The sequence below is a fragment of the Colletotrichum truncatum genome (assembly GCF_014235925.2).
Source record: "Colletotrichum truncatum strain CMES1059 chromosome Unknown Contig_0006, whole genome shotgun sequence".
NCBI classification, from domain to species: Eukaryota; Fungi; Ascomycota; class Sordariomycetes; order Glomerellales; family Glomerellaceae; genus Colletotrichum; species Colletotrichum truncatum.
The window spans coordinates 2,739,090-2,763,178 of NW_027222403.1; the positions used below are offsets into that span (position 1 = coordinate 2,739,090).

General features: G+C 49.7%; 5 protein-coding genes across 5 annotated transcripts; 3 read left to right on the forward strand and 2 right to left on the reverse strand.

Moving 5' to 3' along the window:
• Nucleotides 1–403: 403 nt before the first annotated feature.
• On the reverse strand, nucleotides 404–1,792 carry CTRU02_210022 (uncharacterized protein; the record flags this gene model as incomplete). Its single annotated transcript, XM_036720840.2, has 2 exons — nucleotides 404–1,544; nucleotides 1,599–1,792. 2 exons carry the CDS (start codon nucleotides 1,790–1,792, stop codon nucleotides 404–406), a joined length of 1,335 nt encoding a protein of 444 aa, XP_036587680.2.
• Nucleotides 1,793–2,377: 585 nt separating this feature from the next.
• On the forward strand, nucleotides 2,378–4,744 carry CTRU02_210023 (fungal specific transcription factor; the record flags this gene model as incomplete). The annotated part of the gene is made up of 4 exons (XM_036720841.1): nucleotides 2,378–3,455; nucleotides 3,535–3,955; nucleotides 4,010–4,301; nucleotides 4,373–4,744. 4 exons carry the CDS (start codon nucleotides 2,378–2,380, stop codon nucleotides 4,742–4,744), a joined length of 2,163 nt encoding a protein of 720 aa, XP_036587681.1.
• Nucleotides 4,745–11,170: 6,426 nt separating this feature from the next.
• On the forward strand, nucleotides 11,171–12,738 carry CTRU02_210024 (CFEM domain-containing protein; the record flags this gene model as incomplete). The annotated part of the gene is made up of 4 exons (XM_070205379.1): nucleotides 11,171–11,272; nucleotides 11,332–11,467; nucleotides 11,545–12,223; nucleotides 12,285–12,738. 4 exons carry the CDS (start codon nucleotides 11,171–11,173, stop codon nucleotides 12,736–12,738), a joined length of 1,371 nt encoding a protein of 456 aa, XP_070061027.1.
• A 3,343-nt stretch (nucleotides 12,739–16,081) lies between these two features.
• On the reverse strand, nucleotides 16,082–17,704 carry CTRU02_210025 (heterokaryon incompatibility protein; the record flags this gene model as incomplete). The annotated part of the gene is made up of 1 exon (XM_036720843.1): nucleotides 16,082–17,704. One exon carries the CDS (start codon nucleotides 17,702–17,704, stop codon nucleotides 16,082–16,084), a length of 1,623 nt encoding a protein of 540 aa, XP_036587683.1.
• A 2,970-nt stretch (nucleotides 17,705–20,674) lies between these two features.
• CTRU02_210026 (uncharacterized protein) lies at nucleotides 20,675–23,389 on the forward strand (the record flags this gene model as incomplete). Its single annotated transcript, XM_070205380.1, has 1 exon — nucleotides 20,675–23,389. One exon carries the CDS (start codon nucleotides 20,675–20,677, stop codon nucleotides 23,387–23,389), a length of 2,715 nt encoding a protein of 904 aa, XP_070061028.1.
• Nucleotides 23,390–24,089: the final 700 nt, after the last annotated feature.

Consider the following 24,089-nt stretch of genomic DNA (forward strand, 5'->3'; position numbering starts at 1 on the left):
CTGTTAACCTCTTTGATCTAGTTCAACGATGGCCCCTCAAAACAAGCGCGGTAGACCCACTGATCATTTGCAGGCCTATGCCACGAGAGAATGACGCTTGAGTTCAAGCACTTCCGACACTTCAGCGTTATCTCTAAGCGCCGTCTGCCGGGGGAAATGCCCCGGTGTGCCCGTTCCTCTGTCATTGTGGCCTGACTATGGCCAAGAGCCTGGCGTTACTACTGAGGTGCCTTTTTAATTGTAAATTTTGCCGTCGGAACTCCACGATGCATGATCCAAAGTTGTGAGAAGACCATCAAACTCGTGGTAGCATAGCCGAAAATCTATAATTTGATTGACGGCTTGTGACTGTTGATCTTGATGCTAAGACTCTATATTTAGTTAAATCATCCGAAGAGCTCGTCTATGCTATCCATCCTCGACTCTTGCCAATTCTCGATATCCTCAGGATTACCACAAATATAGTCATAACAACCATACCCAGACCCGAAGACAGCTGTATGCCCAGGTAGCTACCTGTAGACTCCAAGAGAGCTCCCGCGATAGGTGGCGCCGCCAGCGACGCAAACGCATTCGTCGTGGACACCATCCCTAACCAGGTTCCGTGGACACTCAGATCCGGCACCAAAGTCGAGACGACAGTTGGTGGCAACGATGTAAGCCCGCCGGACGCGAACCCGAAAGCCACTGCAAACACCACGCTACCGGCGCCGTCGTGTACGGCCAGCCAGCACATCGACACGATAGCGATGGAGACGGAAACGGCGAGGAGCATGTTGATCGGCCCGAAGCGGCCCGCAAGCCATGCCGGAAGAACCCGGCCACACACGGAGCCCGCGTTGATAAGTGCGACGAGGTAATACGCCACTCCGGAACGGCCCTCGTCAGGCATCCCGTGGGCAAGGGCGTATTGCTGAAGGTAGTATATGGGAGCCATGTAAGACCAAAAGTTGAAGAACATGGCTATGGAGAAGAAGACGAAGGATTTGTCGCGGTACGCGGAAAAGTCAAAGAGGACGCGCCGACTTTTCTTCCCATATCCCGCCCGGGGCCGCATTACAGCAAAAGCAAAAGCGTTTGTGGCGAGTGAGATGAATGCCAATGTCCTCGCGGCCCAGGGGAATTTTACCCTCAAGAGCAGGTTCTGGAAAAGGATGGGATATAATACGCCGCCTATGCTGCTTCCTGTCGCCACTATTCCCGTCGCTAATGCCCGCTTCTTGGAGAAGTACTGGGGAATGATGGCGACGGAGGGGATGAAGATGCAGCCCGCCCCGAGACCTACGCAGAATGCGTGGGAAAGCAGGACTTGCCAGTAACGGGTCGCAAGGCTGACCATGGAGAAACCGAGGAAGATCAGGATAATTCCTGTCAGCGTCAGGCTGCGGAAGTAGCCTGCGTCATAGAGAGGTCCGACGAGCACGCCGATGAGAAGGAGGAGGAAGGATTGAATGGAGCCTATCCAAGCTATAGCATCCACCGAGGTGTCTTTGAGGTTCTGCTCGTAGTAGGTCTGGAAAACGCCATAAGAGCTTAGGACTCCCCTGTAAACGAAGTTAGTGAGGGTGTGAGAACTGCGACAATTGGATGATGCTTACCAGGAGTTGAAGCAAAGGGCGAATCCACCGGCAACTTGCAGCCATGCCAGACGGCCACCATCCGGGGGTCCATCTACATCATTGACATTCTCGGTCATGATGGTGCTGATGCCACTCTTCTCTTTGGGGGCTATGGTTAACCCGGAAAAGGGCTCCGGTGAGGAGTTCGTTTGATCGGCACCGGTGGTGAACATGATGAGAGTGAGATTGAAGCTGGAACCAGCTTCATTGAGATCACAGTGGTGCAAAGATAAAGATGAACGATTGAGCCATCAAAGCAATTACTGGAAGAGACTCTATGATCAATACAGTCCTCCGATTTGAGAAATGCTCGTTTTAGTCAAACCTTTAAATCTTATCCACGTAACCCCGCGCCTCAGACCTGGACGCCGGCGTCGGGGGATTGATGTGACGGCAGTTAAATAATAGGAAAAAAAAAAAACCCCCATCATGGATTTTGAGTGGTCCAATCAGCCGGTCTAGACATTTCAACATGTCAGTCGAGACCCGCCAGTGTCAATGGCGTCAATATGGGGGAATGCGAAGTATAGCTCGGGAGGAAAGCCGAGTTTACTTACCGAAAATGTGGGACTTACCGAAGCCGAACTTTGGAAAGTTCGGCTAGTAAGTTCGGCCAGCTGCCCCCTAGCCATTCCTTTCAACATTGACAACATCGGCCAGACTGCGTTTTTCGAATTTTACAATCACATTTCTGTCTCGGACATGCTATCGCTAGCTTCGATATACAGTCTCTGAATTATTGTTTCTCGGTATCCATAATGGAGCCCGGGGGTACTCCCCTACGTTACCGGAAGAACGGTCGGCTTCAGGCCTGCGACCCCTGCCGCCGACGTAAAGTCGCTTGCGATCATGCCAGCCCGGTCTGCAGCAGCTGCAAGAGGAGGCGGAAGCCAGAGAAGTGCGAGTACACTATGAGCTCCCCGGCGCAGTTGCAGCCGCAGGACACCTCAGTGCGCGGACCGAGGACCTCGAGCCGCAGTCCCAGTATTGCGGGCTCAGATAGGGGTGCCGAGCACCCTCTTACTGGATCGACTGCTGTCGAATATCCTCTGCAGAGAACTATTCAATGCGCCAGCAGCGAGATTGCTGACAGCGGGCTGCAAAGCCACAATCATTCAAGTATCGGGGTGTCATCCCCAAGCCAGCTGGGGCAGACCTCGTTTGGCGACATTTATAGAGAGGTTGGCGATGGTTTATCTAGCCCTGACACCGGAGCATCCAGGCCAAACCATACCGATGACGGTACAATAGGTGCTACCTCACAAATAAGTATTACTGAGCTTCCGCCGTCGACTACAACGCTGGAGACGTGTTTATTCGTCTTGCGCAGTGTCCCCGAAGAATCCAAGGGCCGGGCGTTGTTGACATCACACTTCGATCCTCATGACGCTTTCGTCCGTCCTGTAGCACAACGCGCTCTGGACATGTTATACGAGAACTTTGGAAGCTACTTCGGGGCGACTCCGGACGACGCACAGCTCTCGGAGTTGGTCCGCATACTGTGCACCAACACGGCGCGGCCGTTTTCGGAGCACGAGGCCGATGCCGAGGTTTGGATGGCTCAGTTTACTGGGCCAAACACCCGCTGGGAGACGCTGGGGATCCTTTTCATCTACTGGGAGCTCAGTGCCAGAAATGAGCACCTGGTACGCTCAGAGGCTCGGCCTCCGTCGCTGGAAGGAAGGCCTGCGTCTCTGAGGTTACGGGATGTGTACCGAAAGTGCATTAATGACTGCCAGGCTCTGGCTAGGCGAGCCACTGAAGTTGGGAACACGTTGTTGCTTTATGTCTACTGGAAACGTACGATCATCGCCTCGATCGTTTCTGGAGATACTAGTGAGTATTTTCCATCATGTCTTGTCATGATTAACGTCCTCTTCCAAATGAGAATAGAAAGGCTGACTGCGTTCACCAGGCCTCTCATGCTGGATGTATAATGGCGAGGCAGTGGCTTTGGTGACGTTTCTTGGCCTCCATGTCGAGACAAATAAAGGGCCCTACAAGCCAACATTGGCATCGGAGATTAGGAGGCGACTATTGTACAAGATTTTCATCATTGATAAAGTTGTCGCCTCGATCACGGGGAGGCCACCTCTGCTTAGCCGGCGATATATGCTGACTCCTCCGCCTCTGGACCTCAAAGACGACTATCTGGTTGCGGGCGAGGAGGTCCTGGCGCAAGGTGTCGCCGCACTCGATGCCAATGGATATAATACCGATGGGGCTGGCTATTCTATTACATATTGGCGAGCCCGGGCGCAATTAATGCTCATCAGAGATGAGATATTTGAGATTTATCTCGGAGGTGAGGCGGCTACAACGCCAGACGTCCTATAGTAGGTCTATAATCATTGATGATGTGAATGTCAGAAATGCTAATATTTGACTAGTGCTCTCAAGAACAGAGAACTTCAAGCTGCTGCAGACATGCCATCCGTGCTAGTGTTCAAAGAATCCAATATTCGAGACCCGGATATTGGTTCGGATAAGTTATATCCCAGGTTGCTTATGCGTTTGGAGCACCTGCAAAACCTCTTCTTTATAGAAAGGCTTCTGCGACGTCACGGTTGTGACAATGAGAAGGATTTGCTGGCTGCCAGTTTCGAAATGACCTCGACTGCCTTGCTGTTTTGGACGAATATGGACGGTCTTGCCATGGTTTACGAAGATTTTAAATGGCTGGTAAGTTTGATCTTAGCGAGCATACAGTTTGTGTGTTGCGTAGTGTAAGGAAATATACTAATTCAAACCAGGTCATTGCATACGCAGCTCCGGGCGGCGGAATCCTCTGCCTTGAACTGCTAAAGCCATCAGTCACTCTCAACAATGCAAGCGGTGCCAACGACGATATCTCTCGATCAAGCATCGTGCAGGTGCTCAGCCTCCTCGTCGGGTTTCTCAACTGGGTCGGTCCGAAGGAGGCGAACGGCAACATCTGCGCCAACTGCAAGGTCATTGTACAGCGAGTGCTGGACCAGGCGCTCAACATGACGCCAAACAACAATGGCCTGTCTACGGACTTTATGGACTGGGATTTTTCGGCGCAGCTGGATTTCAATTTTGACTTGTTAGATACCTTTGAGTGGACGAGGCCAGAGTATTCGTGGTCTGATTTAGCTGGTTAGGAGTACGGATGGGCTTGTGGTTTCAGAGCGCTTCCAAGATGCTTTTTCTTGCGTTCACCGACGTTGTATTCTTCTGTCTTGAATCTCTTTCTTTTTTCTGAGATGTATGTCGGAACTCAGTGACAAAGAGATACTTAATCCCACTCACATCACCTTAGGGCAGCCAGAATCCTTGTCGGATCTGCTTGCATAGGGGTCATCTTTGCAAATTCTGCATCAACAAACATCTAAGAATCTGGGTCGGTTAGCTCAGTTGGTTAGAGCGTGGTACTAATATGTCAGCCGACATGTTGTGTAATGCCAAGGCCGGGAGTTCAAGCCTCCCACTGATCACATCTTTTGTTTCTGGATGCCAAATGCTCCTGTTTTGTCTTTCTTCCGTGTAATTTTACTTTTTATTTTTCTTTTACTCTTTCTTTGGTTGTTTTTCGTTTTCCTCCGTAGGGTGAAAAATCTTCGTTAGGGATAAAGAGATCGCCACTATTTTATGGGTCCCACCACTGACTAGGCGGGACCTGCGTGGTATAATTCCTTGTGTCCGCCTTCTTGACATCATCAAATCCGGAATGGTGTAATGGTCAACATTTGACGCTCTCATACGAGGGCTCCGTCAGGCTCGGGGTTCAATTCCCCGTTCCGGAATATGCTTTTGCATTTTTTGCCTATCTACCGTCATTATCTTTTGTTAGACGAGTCCATATTAAGACCGCCCCTACTGGTTTGGGCAAAAGGAACATGAACGCAGCAATAACGGTAGACGAGGTTGATAGCCAGAAGCTATGTCTACTGTACTTGTGTTACTTTTTCATGTTTAATAAGTGAGGTTAGAACTGGCTAGGAAACAGCAGCAGGTAGAGAGAAAGAATACTATAGTCATCTACAAATTATCTGTCATACTCAAGGAGAAAATAGATTCGTATATAATACGACACACGAGGATAAATTCGATCATTTACACAAAGTATTGTCAGTTCCCTTGATTATACTTGTTTTGCTAAATAGGCACCTTGCTCTGAAAATGTGCAAACCTGAGAGGCTGTATAATAAACCCTCGGCTACTAGGGACCATCGATTGAATCCATGTCTTCATATTACCGTATTCGCCTTCCTTCTATCATGGCCTGTAGCGAAATGAACTGAAAAAGTACTATACTGACCTTGCTGACGACTCTTAGACGAGTCATGGCCATCTCAGTGGATCGAATCGATCAGCGGTCTATCCGTAACATGCCGAAATCAGTAGCGACTGTCGTTTCTTCAGCTGCGAGTTGAGGTCTAGAACGTTTCCCAAACTGGCATCAGACAAGTCTTGGGTAAAAAAAGTCAGACGTTACGCCGCTTCGAGCAGACCGTGGCAACTTCAATGTTGAGTTTCAGGCATGCCAAGGAAACATTATATTTTCCGACCATCCACTCCAAGCCACCTGAATGACTCTTGTGAAAACGTACGATTCAGAAACCTGGAGTTGGGGGCCGAAACCCCTTGAATAGCGGGCTCATAAGGCAAACGCACCGCAGAGGGAGAGATGCTGACATGTGCGCTGACATCTCTGACATCTACAAAACGGCATATTTCCAGGTTGAAAGTCTACAACGTGATAAGAAGCACAAAGTTACGGTTTCTCCGGAAAACGTCTAATTCAACGGCACTTAATATCTCAAGAGCAAGAAATTTCCGTCAGAAATGCAAGGGGCAAAGTCTATCTTAACAAACTAACGGCAGCTTTTCCCACTTGGGAAGGCACATGAAAGGGTCCTACTTGAATGGTTAACGACCTTGAAAGCTAAGGCGCTGGCTATTCCCGCCGACTAAGTTTTCTTTCTTCACAGCTTCTATCCACAATCTAATTGAATGTGGTCAAAAATGCAACTTCTAAAGTCCCAAATGAAGCGGTTAACAGTCTTTGGGTAGTATTTAAACTCACCAATCCCGGCAGAGCCTGCCAAGAAAACCAAAAGATCGATAATCGATCCAGAAAACGCGGAGTTGCCGTGGCTTTTCATAGCAGGCATATCCATCTCGGGGTTGCGTCCGAAATGCCAAACTCTAATGCCCACACTCACGTCACAACAGCATTCAACAGGAAGCCATCTCCGTTCGCCTGAATCTTCCACTGGTTCATTCGATTTGAATTTTTACTGCAGTAAAATGCGGATTTCCGTGAGATGTCAAACTGTAAATTGTGAAGCTGACCCGGGTTCATCCTCGTATCTTGAGAGGCTGTGTTGGGTAGCACTTGGAATGGACAACCAACAAGTATCACAACCAACCTTGGAAACATGCCTTTGGCCGAGTGATTGGCTAGCTAGTTAATTGGGCAATAGTTTCGGCCGAGTAAATCATGCTGGGCCGCAGCCAAGGCTTCGTACGCTGCAGAAAATCCTTCCCGCGCCACACTCTTACATCGGCAGTCACTCACACACTATACATCAGACGTCTGAAGGAACCCGGGTTCCCGGATTTTCCGGCATAGCACTCAAGCTTTTATTGGCGTAACAATGACATATGATTGAAAGGCCAAAGTCCCGGAATCAGATGTCAGAGCAACAAAAACAAGCACAGAACCCAACACAAAACGAAACAAAAACCGCCCCTCCAATTCAGGCTTTGACAACCAGCAGCAGTCTGACAAAAGTCGCAGTAAGCAACTGCACGAACAAAACGACCGTGGAATAGTGGATATCAGGGAAAAGGATTTATGGAGCGCAGCCCCTCGCATAAAAGCTGGAATGGGCAAATACCGGGGCGAAACCAAGGTTTGTCCGTGTTGCGCATGAACCGTTGCCGCGGCCAACCTCGATCATTTCCCAGGTTTTGCCAAGCCACACTCGAACCAGGCAGAACCGGATGAAGTGTATGAGCGGTTTTGGGTGCTGGTGAAATAAAACCCCAAGGAACATAACTGATACCAGCGAATCACACCTCTCTGACTCTTCCTTTCGATGTCATGTACAGGGCATGATTGGTTTGCTGTCGTACTACTCTCGAAAGCACAACACATTTGAATTAATAAAATCAGACACTGACCCATCTGGCCAATGTTTCGCCCAAAGAAGATATCGCAACCACTAAAACTCCTCATGCATTCTCGGCACCAAGATGACCAGTCCGAATCAATTCCCCGTTCTAGATGGTGAATTCTCAGTTCCAGCTCGATAGCCGGAACTAGTGACTTGTTCATGTCGCTGTAATCTCGTCGGCCCCCAATATCACTTACAAGACCGATACGGAACCAAACTCTCCCGCCTTGTGGCTTGCCTTAGGGCCGGGGCTTCTCTGCCCTTGCTCCGTCATCCACCTTGATGCGGCAATCCCTCGGCTCACAGACGCTGACGGCCGGAACCCCGGTCCCGGTCGGATATATGAAAGCAAGGGTCACTCGTGAATAAACACATGAGCAAAATAGCACAGAACCCACCATTCAGCCCGATGGCTCATTGAAGGCGGAGAAAAAGAGGAGGAAAGAGGGCCTGAAGACAAAGAAGAACTCCACAGATCCGGCGCGCCGTGGAGGAAAAAGACGGGCTGCCGACTCCCGTTGATGTGGCTGTCGTACGACGTTTTGTGGCGCCCTCTAGAAGAGCACCAGAAGGGGGAGGGGAGGGGGAATGAGGAGAACAGACCTGACGCGAGCAGCTAGTCTGCACCTCTCATTTCGCAACCGTCTCTCTCCGTGCTGCTAGTGTCCTTTTAGTTTCTCAACATTGGCCGAAAATTCGACGCCTTTGTCGTCATTTCGAGTGGGAAGGACGCGCAATTATCGAAATGCCGATATGGAACAGTCGTAACTAAAGGCTGACAAAAGGAAAGACTTGGGAGACGAATCTTACTCGCCTCCACCTGTTCTCCACGCGCCAAACCCTCCCAAACTTTACATAGTGCAGTAGACCACGATCCTGCTTGGGCCTAGATACGATGAACCACTACAGGCAGAGGAGCCAGACCTGGAAACACAATTCCTTCACCCACTATGTCAGAGTAACACTGGGAGAGGGGGGCAACCCCTTACTGTGTACCACACAAAAGAACCCTTGGAGGATGGGGATCTGTGGGCTTCTTCCCCTGCGGTCTTTTATCAAGTACACAACCGCGTGGCATCAAAACCCCAATAAAACCCCCTCCCAGTTCAGTCGAGATCCGCCCAGAACCCCTGGGCAGAGTTGTGAACAAACCCGATAAAGTTCGGCCTTTGGCTCAAAGACAGGGCAGAGTGCCGAAGGATTCGGCCGGTTGCCAATATTTGAAGAGAACATATCCGCAGTCCACATTGAGCCCATGCACTTCCATGTACTCTTTGACCATCCTACATCAGGGCTGATAGTCCATTCTGTACGCGGGCACCCTCATAGGGGATTTAAAAGCGAGAATTCTCCAATTTTGCCCCATCGCGAGTCATAAAATCGGCGATAAGGCCGAATCTCGCATCGTGTGCAGCCAGCCCAGTTGATTTTCCTTCCCCATCTCCTCATCCCAAATTCCCGGCCTGATCGATTCCTACTTTCTCTCTTACCTGCAGGAACACAGGGAGAATAAAGAGGGCACAAGCTACCAATAGCGTATCGTACCGGGGCGGGGGACCCTTTTTCACCTCACCCGTGTTCCCCATCCGCTCCACACACACAGCTGTGCCGGATGTGTGACCAGGATAGGGATAGCACCGGCCAACTGCGACGCGATCTCGCCCGGCTAACGTCCCAAGGGGGTCGCAGGTGGTGGTGGTCTGGCTTCAGTGGCATCGGGGGGGCGGTCTTCCAGAGTCCTTCGATGTCATTTCTAAGGCGCTGTCAAAGCACATACACACATACACACACACACACACCAAAGCTCTGGCATTTCTTCGGAAGTTTCTCATTCCCTGGTTGCAGCCATCATGTGTCACACACACACACACACACACACACACACACACACACACAGAATTAGACCACGTTTTCTCTGAGTAGGGAGGATTGCAGTAGTGCAGCCCTCGTTGAATGACCTGGAACTCGGATCGGTCTCCTCAGTTTCGCCTCAGCTGTGCATTGCTGAACCCGGCCGCCGCCGCCTTTCGGTCAGCTTCCGCTTAATTCAGGTCCTCTCAATCCAAGTCAGCTTTTTGCCTCTCAATATATTCGTAAGGATACGAGTACTACGTATGTTCCATGAGAAGAAAAAAAAAAAAAAAAACATTACCTAGGTTTCCCCTAGTAATCCCCCATTATCGGGCAAAAATCATATCGGTTCTCCCGGTTTCTCATTCGCCCCGTGCAGAATGGCTGACATGACGGGATAACCAGGTCCACATTCCTAAGGAGAAAATGCTCGCATGGCATCGTAGTGCCGGTAGGATGCTGGACCCTGCACAGAGATGCACTGCACAAAGGCACGAGAGCTTGCCCCCCTTTCGTGGTGAGTTGGAGGAGATTTTCTCTCTCGCTGGTAACTTGGTCTGTTGCGATCCCTGCGCGCACGATTTCCCCCGACCCTTGCTCAACCTGCCTTTGGTCCGCTGCTGTGCCTAGGCCGGCTGGCCTGCATCCCTCTCTTCCGCTGTTTCTTTTCTCATCGAAGACATGTGTTTGTACTACCAAGGCGCGTGTAGCATACAGAGTGGACTCCTCACCCCCCCATGTTCATCAATTTCAAGGGTATCCTTCGAGGTCCTTTGTCCCTTACCCGACGTCTATGGACGGACAATGATCCAGTCGCGGTCTTAGTCCGCTGCTATCCCACGTCGACGGGGAGTCTCCTGCATGTCAGTGTATCAAAGTCTCAATCTTTGCTGGCGCAGTCGCCTGCCATATCTGGCTCTGGTCCTGGGTGCCTAGTTTACTTTGCCCCCCTCGGAGCTGGAAACCAGGGGTCCTGTGGTCCAGCCATGCTGGTCGGTTCCTCGGTAAACGTGTGAACCACAACCACCATCTGGGCTCGACAACCACCGCCACCCATTCTGGTGTGCTAGATGCCGTAATGTAGGTATTAGCAGTCCAGAGGAGAAAGGAGGCGCGCCGTTGCTAGACACGGCCGTCATACGACGGGATGCCTAACGGGCGACCACCGTGAGGTGACCCGGACTCACGCTACCGACACACTGGTCTCCTGTGGCGTCGAGCCAAGTGGACCACATGGCTGCAGACTTGCTCCCTGCCTACATCCAGCATTATCTCCGTGTTGGCATGTTCGCTAGACCACTCGTCCCAAGTGGTCTCTTGTTGACTAAGACTGGCCCCGAAGAGCGTTTCACGGCAACTTTAATCACTCCCGTTTCCCCCTTTGTCTCTTACGGGAAAAAACCTTTGACGCCTCCATTCACGACGGACGAACCGAATCGGACACTTACGCCATGGTCGACGGGACAGATATCTAGCGCGCCATACGACTTGTTTTCCACGATCCCTCTGGACAGAAGGGAGGCTTTCCTCATTTCTCAATCTCGGTACCCCGCCATGAGGCTTTTCTCACTGTTCTTGTCACTGGCTGCGGTGCTGTCTTGCGCCGCAGCCCAAGGCGATGCCACGGCCGCTGTGGCATCTCTGCCCGCTTGTGCGGTATGTTTTTTTATGATACACCCTTTTTTTGCATGTCCAAAGTTCTCATGGTAATATAGCAATCATGTCTCTTGACGGCCGTCTTGAATTCGCCGTGTCAGCCAACCAACCAAACGTGTATCTGCACCAACGCTCCTTTGCAGGCCGAAGTTGAAGTTTGTGTATTGCAGAATTGCACGCTCCGTCAAGCCCTCAGTCAGTAGACTCTCGGGAGGTCAAAAAAAAAAAAAAATGGGAGATCCGACAAAGTTTGGCTAACTTTGCACTTGCAGCGACGAAGAATATCACTCAGACGACATGTCATGCGCCCGTCCGAGACCGCACCACCATGTACAACACCATCTCCATCACGATGGGTACGCTTTCCGGTGTGTTCGTCGTCATCCGTATTGTGCACAAGATTTTCGCGACCGTTGGAGAGCTCGGAATGGATGATTGGTTCATCCTCATCACCCTCGGCTCTGGAATCCCCGGTACCGTCATCAACACCCACGGCTTCGCTGCGAACGGTCTTGGCAGGGATATTTGGACGGTTCCTTTCGACAAGGTTACCAACTTTGGTTATTGGTTTTTCGTCATGGAGCCGATGTACTTTGGCCAGGTCACATTGTTGAAGATGTCGCTGCTCTTCTTCTACATGCGAATCTTCTCGCATAACAAGCTTTGCAAGAAACTCATCTGGGGCACGATTGGGTTCAACGCCGTTTTTGGTATCACGTTCATCTTCGTCGCCGTCTTCCAATGCAGCCCGATCAGCTTCTACTGGACCAAGTGGGATTTGGAGCACACCGGAAAGTGCTTGGATATCAACGCCATCGCCTGGGCCAACGCCGGCATCAGCATCGTCCTGGATTTCTGGATGCTCGCGCTTCCCCTGTCTCAGATCCGCGGCTTGAACTTGCACTGGAAGAAGAAGATTGGAGTTGCCATGATGTTCTTCGTCGGTACCTTGTAAGTTCCCTCTCATTTACAATCCCGAACTCGGGAGTCCGTTTACTGACATATGCCGCAGCGTCACCGTCGTCAGCATCTTGCGTCTGCAATCACTAGTCGCATTCGCCAAATCTCAGAATCCGACTTGGGATCAGTTCGAGGTTGCGACCTGGTCCACCGTCGAAATTAACACGGGCATCATCTGCGCCTGCATGCCCTCGATCCGCATCATTCTCGTCGCCTTCTTCCCCAAGCTATTGGGTACGACCCGGCGCGGAACATCTGCGGCCGCCAAGTATTACATTCAATCGAGCGGAAACCACAACACCGGACGAAGCCGGGGCCGCACGCTCGGCAACGAAGCCAAAATCAAGACCGTCGACCGCGAATCGGGGTCATCGAGCGGCAGCCCGAACGGCATCATGTACACCAAGGAATACGCCGTCGACTACCACGACGAAACGAGCCTGGTCCACATGCGAGAGATGGAGGCGTCGAGTTCCAAGACCGGCAGAAGCGGTTCACCATTTTGATTATTTTCTTTGTCTCAGCGAAGTGTGTTTGGCGACTTGTGTTGCGATGACCATGTATGAAAACTTGTAATGGATACCACCCATAGCGTGAGGGGGGCCCACGGTGCCCCCGAATCGTAATTGACCTTCTAATTGATTCAAGTCGAACTCTCCGTGTTTGCAGCTTGGAACTGAGTTGTCAATCAAGGTGAATAACACGTTATGGACTCTTGGCATTGAAGGACCATTGGATCACGACTGAGAGAGTCTAGAGCTGGTTCGGGGGGTATACCGCTCGGACCTCGTCTCTCATCGTCTGATTGATAACAGTAGCGTCAGCATCATCACCCCATGTAGAACTACGTCGGAAACGACACTGAGAAGGGCAATGGGGAAACGCCCCTTGGCAACACGTGTATTTCCCTTGCTAGATCTAGAACGACGGGGACATTTCTCGCTGGCCCAGGTGTGGCGCAAGAGGACAACACGGAATAGGAATTATTTTCATTAAAACAACTCGGTGGGGGATCTCCCAAGTCTGGAATCAGCGCCGGAGAAGCAGTCCGGGTTTCTGCCCAGTGACATCGCCCGCCCACTTCCAAGACGACATCAGAATGGCGTATTATACATCCCACCCGGTCGGTTAGAAGTCTTGAGGGGCGGTCTAGGCCGTTGTCAGATACATAGTCACTGCTAGTCTGGACCCGTCCACTCCTTCGCTCCAAAAAAGCATCCTTGACAGTCCTCGTTGACGCCATGTAACACTCTGCATTCGGTCACAGAAGTTGCTCGGGTAAAAAATAATAATGGAGCCTTTTTTTTTTTTTTTTCTTCCTCAATGGTACCGATGAACATCGTCTCGAGGACCAGTCGACGAGACCATGCTGTGTCGCCCCCCAAACCGGAACATTTTTCTTACCCGGATCTGCATTGACGTGTGTCGGAGGGTGGTAGTGCGATATTGCCGATGTAGGATGCGACCGATGCTACGGAACCCCCTCCGGAGTCCTTGGAATGGGTCCAGTCGGTGGATATGTGGCTTTGACATCCGTGGCGGGTCGACTTCAAGGGTGTAATGGTGACTTCAGAAGACTGTGTGGTCGCCGGCCAAGAAGCACACTCCGAAACTCCGGTATGTTGACAGACGGTCTGCTTCGGCGGCATGGGGATTTGCTTACTGCTTGATGGATGTGTTTGGGGGGCCATTGATAACATGATCGATTTCACTTTCTGTTTTGGCCTTACGGCAACCAGCATTTGGGGAATCATTCTCCAAAATGCATGCAAAAGATGTTAATCTGGTGACGCATCAAGCCGCTGATACTTTATTGAGTATCGGGTTAGAAGTGATACTAGCAATAGTTGAATGTCCTGTTCTCAAGAAAGCAAGACAAAGAAATGTAATGTGTGCTCCACCGACCCAGTTGTAATCCTACAATTAAGAAAATTTCTTAAAAGACAAACATGATCCTCCACGCCGTGGTTTCCTTAACGAACATAGTAGGTTAAACAGGGGTATCAAGAGGAGCTTAGTAACTGCTTTCCTTGAGCTTAGTCTGCAGGTCTCAGGGACTATATCCCATGCTCAAGTCCTGTCGTTTAACCAATATCGGATGGATTACAAATCGATTTGCAGCTTCACGGTCGACTTCATCCCGGCAGTAAGTGCATCCATCCGTCGACGGGATGAATTTCTAGACGGGCCGTATCCGGCACCCCGCCGCACTGACGGATAGAACCCGGGGGTTTATCGGAGACGATGAATGTTTTCGACGTTGCATTGAGCTGAACGCTTTGACTCTGTCCATTTGGAATATTGTTTACAAAGTTGGTTGATGGCGATGAGCCGAATGAGGCTGCCACCGCTAAAACATCCCCGTATTTCCTTGGATTGCTATGTGGTTGTATTTTCTACTCGATGTTACTTCGGTTCCACAAAGAGTTGCAGCCTTAGCTTGGGGCTCCAGCTATTATAAACTAGCTGCACACCTCTCTTGAGTAAAGTCTTAGGCTGATGGGCGCCTTGGAACACTACCTTGGTGGCCTTGACTTATCATATGTTACCAGCAGACTTCTCTGTTGACGGGCCAAGGGGAAAGTGTATCCTTTGTGGAACTACATTCTGGTCTCAATATCTGGCCGAATTTGAGCCGTGCACCATGTTAGGGTATAACGCTCTAGTTCATAAGGTATTGTTGCGCTGGTATACTTTCTCGACGTATTGTGGTGTTCGAAATGTATCAGATGAGAAGACGGTCAATTGTTGTACGCCGGAGGGTGCCGGGAGGGAATTGCGTGACATAATTAGAGATTCGACATCGGAACATCGAAGTGCTATTCTCGCCGGTTTTGCCGCCTTGGGATCTTAATTATGGGCTACGGCTTTGAGGTGGGAATTCGTGTTCCAGACTCTATCTTGTGGCATCATGCCGTCCCTTTCCGAAAACGATAAACAAGCTCTCATCTGAAAGGGAACGACTCCGTCAGTTCAGAGAGATTTATTGTATCTGTACAGAGCCCCTTTCAAGGAAGAGTTTCACTCCAAAACTGTTCGTTAAGCGAATATGGGCAGATTACGTGGAGGGATAGAAGCATTCAGAATGCAATCAACTAGACTGTCGGTGAATTGCCTAAAAAGTATCGTAAAACAGTCTCTTCTTACAGGAGCACTCAAAGCATCACCATGCAGTATTAGAACGCAACAGTTGGCACTCTCCGAACCAATATAAAATTAACCTTCCACTTTGGCCCAAGACCAATGTTAGAGGGGTTACATTCCTCACCGTACATCAGCTAGAAAAAGTGTCACAAAAGACTGGTAAAACCTTTATGAACGTTGGAAAGGCCGCGCGCTAGAGTGCCGTGTACGGTAATCTAAGGCTAACCCGTTAGTCTCAACCGGAGCTTAGGAAGGCCCGGCTCGGGTTCGTCCGCCGGACAGCGACATGCGACCGAAGCGGGGCTGTGAGTCACTTAGCTTGCCAGAAAGTCTACCCTAAGGTACTTACGGATCATACAGCTTAGTATCCAACAACTAAGTCTTCAATTCTTGTGAGAGGAACATCTGGCCCAGCTTCTGATGTCCGCGCTACCATTATTGCATACCCGCTGTTGAGCAGGATTCACTATAGACACGTAATGGAAAAAGCTTCTTTGCTTCATTTGAAGATATCTGAAGGTAGCGATGAGGCTGAATATCTTCGTGGTACTCATGATAAAAAACGGAAAGGGTGGGAAACCCTACCGCTTGACAGGATAAAACCAACAGAGGCTGACGGCATGGTTGCGCGTTTCAGACAATAGTGAGGTATTTGGCTTTTTTCGTGATAACGTAGTGTACCTGCCTAGCATACTAATCCCCTAATCAGACAATAGTAAGAATGTCACTTTTAAACCTCAAGACCATCAGCCCGTCGCCCCTATCCGAAAAGCCAAGGCACTGTAGAAACTCTCCATCTACGGAGGTGAAATATCCCATTCTGCGGAAAAGCAGTGTTTGACCTGATGTAACTGGTTCCACAACCAAAAACATAACTTCTGAATGATGTACAGGAGGGTAACCGGCCAATCGTGAGTTGAGAGGAAGTATGTAAATGGCCTGGTTCTCGGAGAATTCATCGCCTTGACTGTCGAAGCAAAGGCGAAGTTTGACCCGAAGATAGCGGCCATTCGAAAGGATTGATACAGAATACTCGTCATCTTTTACAGTGTCAATCATCACAGAAGTCACTGCTCCACGCACCACTAATCGACTACTGGTCACTTCTCCCATCATGTCCACTCCTTTTGGTTTGACCTGGGCGTCGACCACCTCCAAAAGGTGTTCCGATATCGCTCCCGGAAGCATAGGCTTGACAGGCCCGTCTATTGAAGCCCAGGACCATGATGGAGCTCGATAATCGTCGCAGGACCTGGGGGCGGGTTCTTCCACTCTCCAATCGAGACCCTCAAGGAGCCGGGTACGCCACAGCCCAGCCAGATACTCATCGTCCGTGGTCTCTTGGAAGACCTTGGCGATTCCGGCGAAGGCTGGCAACTTGTCAGACATCTTAGTCAAATTGCATTGGCTGTAGGCTTTCACAAGGTCTCGCCAAAAAGAGTATATGTGCAGAGGCATGGCGCCCTGAAACTCGTGGTCAGCTGCTGGCAATGTCTTCTTTCCATCTTGCTGGTCCCACAAGGCGTAGAGGTTTTTGTTAGACCAATAGAAAGGAGTCCCCCCCGGAAACCCCTCGCACTTGGCCTCATTGAAGCATTCCCACAGTATTTGAGATTCGCCAAAGTATAACACCCGTGGAGACAGGTGTCGCTCCTGGAAGACCCATCCTCTTTTGTGTAGGGGACCCGCGAAAATGTTCTTGTCCCAATAGTCCCTCTCATACACGCAAAATCTTTGGGAGCTCCCGTGCTCGTTAATAGACAAATCTATAGCCGCTGGGAGGATGTCTGACGGGGTCCTCTCACGAAACAAGCCCCCTTCTTCATCACTCGATGCCGAGGCTGCGACTGTGCACAGCGCGTTCGAATAGACTTGTCTCATTGTGAGGGCTTGCACATCCCAATCCTCTTTCGAGTCCTGAATTATGCAAAGAGCATCAATCCATATATATCGAACTGAAAACCTTCGTGCAACCAGCGCAAGCTCCCGGAAAGTCCGAGGGAGGTTTTGTATTGGGCGGCCTCTAAAGAAATCATCTATTGTGGAGGTAAGCAGGAGAATACTAGGTGTCTGGCCCCAGCGGTAACTGAGCGCTATATAGGCTTCCTCCGATGAAACTGGACCGTCGCGCGTCGTATCTCGAAACCTCCAATAGGCGGACCCTTCAGGGCCGAGATCGATTAATCTGGTTGGATGCCACTTGGTAGAAGTGGTTGAATACCGAGCGCAGGAGGAGTGGTTGTCACAGCACGACTGCAGCCATGAGTTGGCTGTCTGGAAAGAAGATTCACAAGAAGTTGAAGGACCAAGCTTCTCAGGCGAAGGCATGCGTTGTATATCTAAAAAAGGGCTTAGTCTTACTCTCTCAAGAAAGAATGTGAAAGCCGTGCTTGGATGGCAATTCCATAATCTCATTCCAGGGATACTCATCGTTGGTTTACTGGCAGACTAAGGTACGTGGTGTAACCATCACTTTTAACTTACCAGACTTCATTTCAACCAAACGGAATTGCAGGACATGAATACTCTCATCGGCAGTAAGGGACGAGTAGAGCATGTTTAACCTGTAAAACGAGCGGCCCACTGCGTCTTTAAAGACGGAGTATTCCATTGGAATCCACGCCTTTTCGATCCAGTCAAGTAGCTTTACTTTACCCTTGCTTAGCTGATGCCAAACTGCCATGCAGATGAAACATTGGTCTTCCACGGCCGCCAAAAAGTCTCGAGAGTTAACATGATGAGAACCGGCCGTATGGTCATATGTTGGCTCTGTTTGTAAGCTTGGGATCTGGTTGCCGTGTCAGTCATCCAGCATGTGGAAAGCAAGTCGACTTGACTGGCGAAACAATCATTTCCTCAAAAAAAGAGAAAACAAAACATGTCAGCCGCAGAAAAGGATTGTGAACAAAAACTATATGCACATGCCTTTATTCGCCGGCAAGTTTTGCAGAAGTTCGTTGAATAGCCATTTCCCAGGTTGATTGGGACAGCATCGTCCATAGTTATCTGTTTGTGGTGGTTTTCATTCATTTTTTACCAAGTGGCGAGAACAAAGTATGATCTGTCACTAAGACAAAGATTGAGAAAAAGCGCGTCTTTCTGGCGTTTCTGCCCACAGTTTTCTCTCAAAATCAAAAATGAGAATGTGGTGAAGTAAAAAAAGGCTGAGGCGAGCACAGCCCCAGGCTCACTTCACAGGCAATCATGCCAGGCAACAGCGGTGTTTATCTGCCCTATTAGAAGAGAGTATCCAAGTCATATGATGTGCATTTTCTGCCTATATAGGATGCGTGTGATAGAGAAGGCATCCAATCAGCCTTGAACAAACGACCAGCACATCTTTCTGGCAGGCAGTTTTATGCCTCATGTCAATGGCCACAGCCTTAAACACGGGCGGAATTAAAGCTCTGCCAAACAAAGCTGACGAAGGTGCAGAAGCCTACTGAAGCATAAATACCACAAGGTTTAGGACTTCATCTCAGAGTTTTGCCTAGATATACTACACATAGATCTTGTTTTTACATAGATCAGAATATCAGCTAAGTATCATTGAAAAAATTAAGTAAAAGGGGGAAGCCTTTACAATAAGCTTTACAAAGCGCACTTTCAGCTGCGTTAGTTTCGCAGATAAGAATAGTACTCCAGGTGAGGCAGTTTTTCGTTCTATCACTTAGTAGTCTTACCTCTTTTGCGTACTCTACAGTCTTTTCTACCTTAACTACTCGTTTACACCTCTTAGAAAATATGAAAAAAATGTTAATATTAGAATTTAGCCATATCCATAATGTGTACCTCAGCCATCTATAGGTGGAAGTATAAGAAGTGTGGACACGACGTGCCTGAGTCCCGATTTACCACCTGCAACAAAGCCAAAAAGGCCAATACGAGGTGCTTGGTTCTCCCGAAAAATGCTGAATACTATTCCTCACCCGTCTATGACTATTGCCCGACATGCAAGACTCGAATCGAGGATGAGGCTAAAAGACAGGAACTCAAAGAGCGAAAGAGGCTTGAAGCTGTAAGCAGACGAACTCATGGTGTTGCGATAGTTGGAATACGGAGCCGTGTGGCACTTCCAGCCACACGCCCGCCAGGCTGAGAGGCCCAAGCCTCCCAGACCCACGTGACAGGCCAAGGGGGAATATCCCCACCTTCTAGTCAACAACACCACTTTCAACTATCATCATGAACCATCGATTAGAACCAATTTACTGTTATTTGTTATTGACGAACGGAATTCCGTTTCACCCCCTGTTTCACCCCCTGTGAAACCTACACTGATCAGTGGTAAACCTCACAGTTGCCATTAATTTGGTTAACTTCACAATTACCACTCTGCTACGGACAAACCGCAGATCAGCAAGGTCAACACCAGAAGAGACGACTTCTTGAACTGGATACCCAAGCCCAGGTAAAAGTAGGGATTTCGTGCTAACGAGAGAAGAAGCGAGAGTAACTGGGATCTACGGAAACCAGCAGAAGAAAGCTTCTTTTCCTCGAATCTACCAGCAATCCGATTATTCGAGTAACCTAGGGACTGCTACGCTCACCCTAGGCGGGATAAGGTTAATCGCAGCCAATTATCGCTGGCAAGAGCGTTCCATCACGCGTTTTCAATCACCAGAAGAAGAGACCTACCGAATCGACGGTCTTCCAACCTCTTCACGCCACAAGGGCGAAGATTCACGAATCCCACAAGGGACAACAACTTCCCCAACTACAACTATCCCCCACGCGCGGTGCCAATCACGAGGCGCCCGCTAGTTTCTCAATAAATCCCCAGACGAGGTGCCAACCGCGAGGCGCCTGCCACAAGAGACCTCCCCACTAGAAGAAGAACACGCCGAAAGGCGAGCGGAGACTACCGGCGGTAATCCGCCTATACAGCTATACGTATACGCCTCCGAGGCTGCGGCTTAGGAGAAACGCACGTGGTTGTGGGCGTCATAAGGCCAACTGTCCGCTAGATTCTAAACTTCCCAACAGTGAGGAGCGAAGCCCGAAGCGAGAAAGAGAGATTCACGAGAGAATCTACGGTAGAACTCTCTCCCTACCAATTCGAGACCTGTGTATACCCTCACACCCCTCGAGAACATCAGCGAGAACGGCGCCGACGGAAACAAACGACGAACCGACGAAAATCCCCGATTTCACGATTCTTTCCCCTTAGAATCGTAATATCCCGAATCGTCTTTTGACTCCCACTTCCAGGCCTGCATCTTGCACCAATCGCAGCTGACGCTGTTGAGGATTAGAATTCAAGATTCTAAACAGAAGTAATCCTTTTATACTGTCAGAATGGAGCGAAATTCACGAGAAGGATCGCCCGCGAGCGGCGTCACTGCCAAAAGCCAATCAACAGTCCCCATCCCACAGAGAATCGAAAGTATGATCGATCCAGCAGTATGGGGCAACTGGGCAATCGACCTTACAAACGCTAGCCCACAGCAACTGGGTTCCTATATGGGTTTCCTACTTGAGACCTATGAGAAGAGGAATCTCACGGGCCTCGAGCTATGGAACGAAGTTTCTCCCGATTTCGCCGACTGGTCAGAAGAAGACTTCCAGAACGTACCTCCCCCAATCCTACGATTCTTCAGAGACCATTTAATCGGTAACGGCGTCTACGTCGAAATGGATGGCAAGAAAATCTCGAAAAACGTGGCATTAGCCCTCAAAAAGGAAGAATTCCACTACTGGTCACCCCAAGAACTCGAACAAGGCGTCAAGAGATATCGCAACCTGAAGGCTCTGATAAAAGACCCCGAATTCCACGAAGAGATCACGAGACCGGCAACAGTAGCCAACAGCACAGGAGGAAGAGTCGAACCAACCCTACAGCCACCTCCTCCACAAGAACAACAACAGTGGCAACTACCGTACCGACCGCCACATCCCACGGTCTCTCCGTTAACAGACTTCCAACCATACGAGTCAACAGACCGTATCGGAAAGCAATTAACAGAATTCGCGAAACTATACCCCGACGATATGAAATACAGCGGCGATATGTACGATGTACGCGAAAAGAAGGGCTGGACCGGACCGTTTACTTTAGCAGCCATAAACGGCGAAACCTGTACTGTCGATACGCCACGTGGTCCGAAGACCTTCCGGTCTACCGTAGTCAAACCATACTACGAAGATCCCGATCAACCACCTAATTCCATCGCCGCGCCAGAAGAAGAAGAACCCGAAGCTGAGATACCGCAGCAGGAAGTAGTACGCGACGAAATTATCGTCGCCGGCGGAGGCAGTGAACCGGACGAACCGCAAGAGGCACCGGAGCCACCGAGAAGACGCCCGGGCAGACCCCGGAAGAGACCACTGCCAATCGCCCACTTCACAGAGGAATTCAACGATGACCCGGATTATCAACAAATATTCCTATCGATTAAGGAGCAAGCAGACGAAGAATTGGCAATCAAACTACGACGAGAAGGTGTTATTACTACACCAGGCGAACCGTTCGAACAGTCAACTAAACAAGAGATCAACAGCCTCATCGCTAGAGGAGTGTTCAAATTCACCCAGTTCAATAAGAGAAGGCACCAGAACGTACGAATCTTCCGATCTCGTATCGTCAACGAAGTCAAGGGTAAAACAACCGAACCCTACGAGAAATCGAGACTTGTAATACAGGGTTACGCCGACGATAGCAAGAAGGCTATATTGACCCAATCGCCAACGATTCAACGGGCGAGTCAACGGCTAATTCTGTCAATTACCCCGTCACTCCTACGAGAAGGGAAACAACTATGGCTTCGAGATATCACACAAGCCTACGTTCAATCCTCCACAAGGCTCAATCGTACTATTCTCGCCTACCCACCGAAGCAAATTCAAGACCAGTACCCAAAAGGGACCATTATGGAGGTTGTGAAGCCTCTGTACGGAATCGCAGAAGCTGGAACCCACTGGTGGGCAACGTATCACAAGCATCACAGAGAGAATCTCCAGATGGTTACTTCTTCGTACGATCCATGCCTATTGATCTCATCTACCGAAAATCCACACTTTGGCTGTATCGGCATGCAAACCGACGATACCCTCGGTTTGTCAGACAAGGCGTTCTCACAATTAGAAGACGAACAGTTAGAAAAAGCGGCTTTTACGGCAAAAGCGAAGAATATCCTCACAATTGACGAACCCCTCCAATTCAACGGAGGGATAATCGCGCTGTCAACCGACAATTCGATCAATTTGAGGCAAAAGGGACAAGCCAAGAAGTTACGATGTATTGAGACTACTAAACCCAACCCAAAACAGCAATATGTCGAACAACGCGCCAGAGGGGCGTACATCGCGTCAATTTGCCAACCCGAGGCCTGTTTCGATTTATCCACTGCTGCCCAACACCAAGACCCCTCGCCAGAAGCGATAAAAGCACTGAATCAACGGATTCGATGGCAAATAGAATCGCCTAACCGAGGAATAACGTTTATCCCACTCGACCTTACAACAGCCAAGCTATTCGTTTTCGTTGACGGGTCGTTCGCTAATAACCACGACCTCTCCTCCCAATTAGGGTTTCTGATCATCCTAGCCAACGACACTTCCTCTGACAGCAACAACGGAGAATTCACGATTCACGGTAACCTCGTTCATTACAGCTCTACGAAGAGTAAACGAGTCACCCGCAGCGTATTAGCGTCAGAGATCTACGGGATGGTCGCTGGCGTCGATATGGCCTACGCCCTCGCCACAACCCTGGCGACAATCACTGACCACCTCAACCTACCAACGATTCAGACAGTTGTCTGTACCGATTCTTATTCGCTGTACGAGTGTCTCGTGAAGCTGGGCACTACCAAAGAAAAGCGACTCATGATCGATATCATGGCGTTGAGACAATCGTACGAAAGACGAGAACTACAAGAAATTCGTTGGATTAACGGCGAAGACAACCCTGCTGATGCCCTCACGAAGAGCAAACCAAATCGAGCCCTCGAGAGATTCGTTGATAGCAACACGATAACGATACGTATGGAGGGATGGGTAACAAGACCGTAACTACGGGAGAAAGTAGGGATAGGAGGCCGAATTGACGAGGAGACGGAACTGTATAGGGACAACGTATTCCAACCGCTTCAACACCATAAAAAGAGAGTTTCCAGTGTTGCGATAGTTGGAATACGGAGCCGTGTGGCACTTCCAGCCACACGCCCGCCAGGCTGAGAGGCCCAAGCCTCCCAGACCCACGTGACAGGCCAAGGGGGAATATCCCCACCTTCTAGTCAACAACACCACTTTCAACTATCATCATGAACCATCGATTAGAACCAATTTACTGTTATTTGTTATTGACGAACGGAATTCCGTTTCACCCCCTGTTTCACCCCCTGTGAAACCTACACATGGATATAGATATAACGGATGGTAGTACCTTATTGTTGCTTTGATTAGCTGTGACATTTATTTCAGTTCGTAATATATCTTGCATTAGAGAACGATGGAACTCCTGTAAATGAGTATACCACTGCGTCGCCAATAGTCAAAGATGCACTCTGTAGCACGCGAATGATAGACTAAGGACTTGGGGTTGTCTAGAATGAGTTGTCAAGGGCCAGCACGAGACTTCCTCCCGGCAACCTGTTGAGAAAAGTTTCTCTACTACTGCGTCGGAGGTTATAGTTCCTGCTTATTTCTAGTTTACGGTAGGTAGTGAGTTGTCTACGATCGGCCCATATCCTCTTAAATTTACCTGCAGACG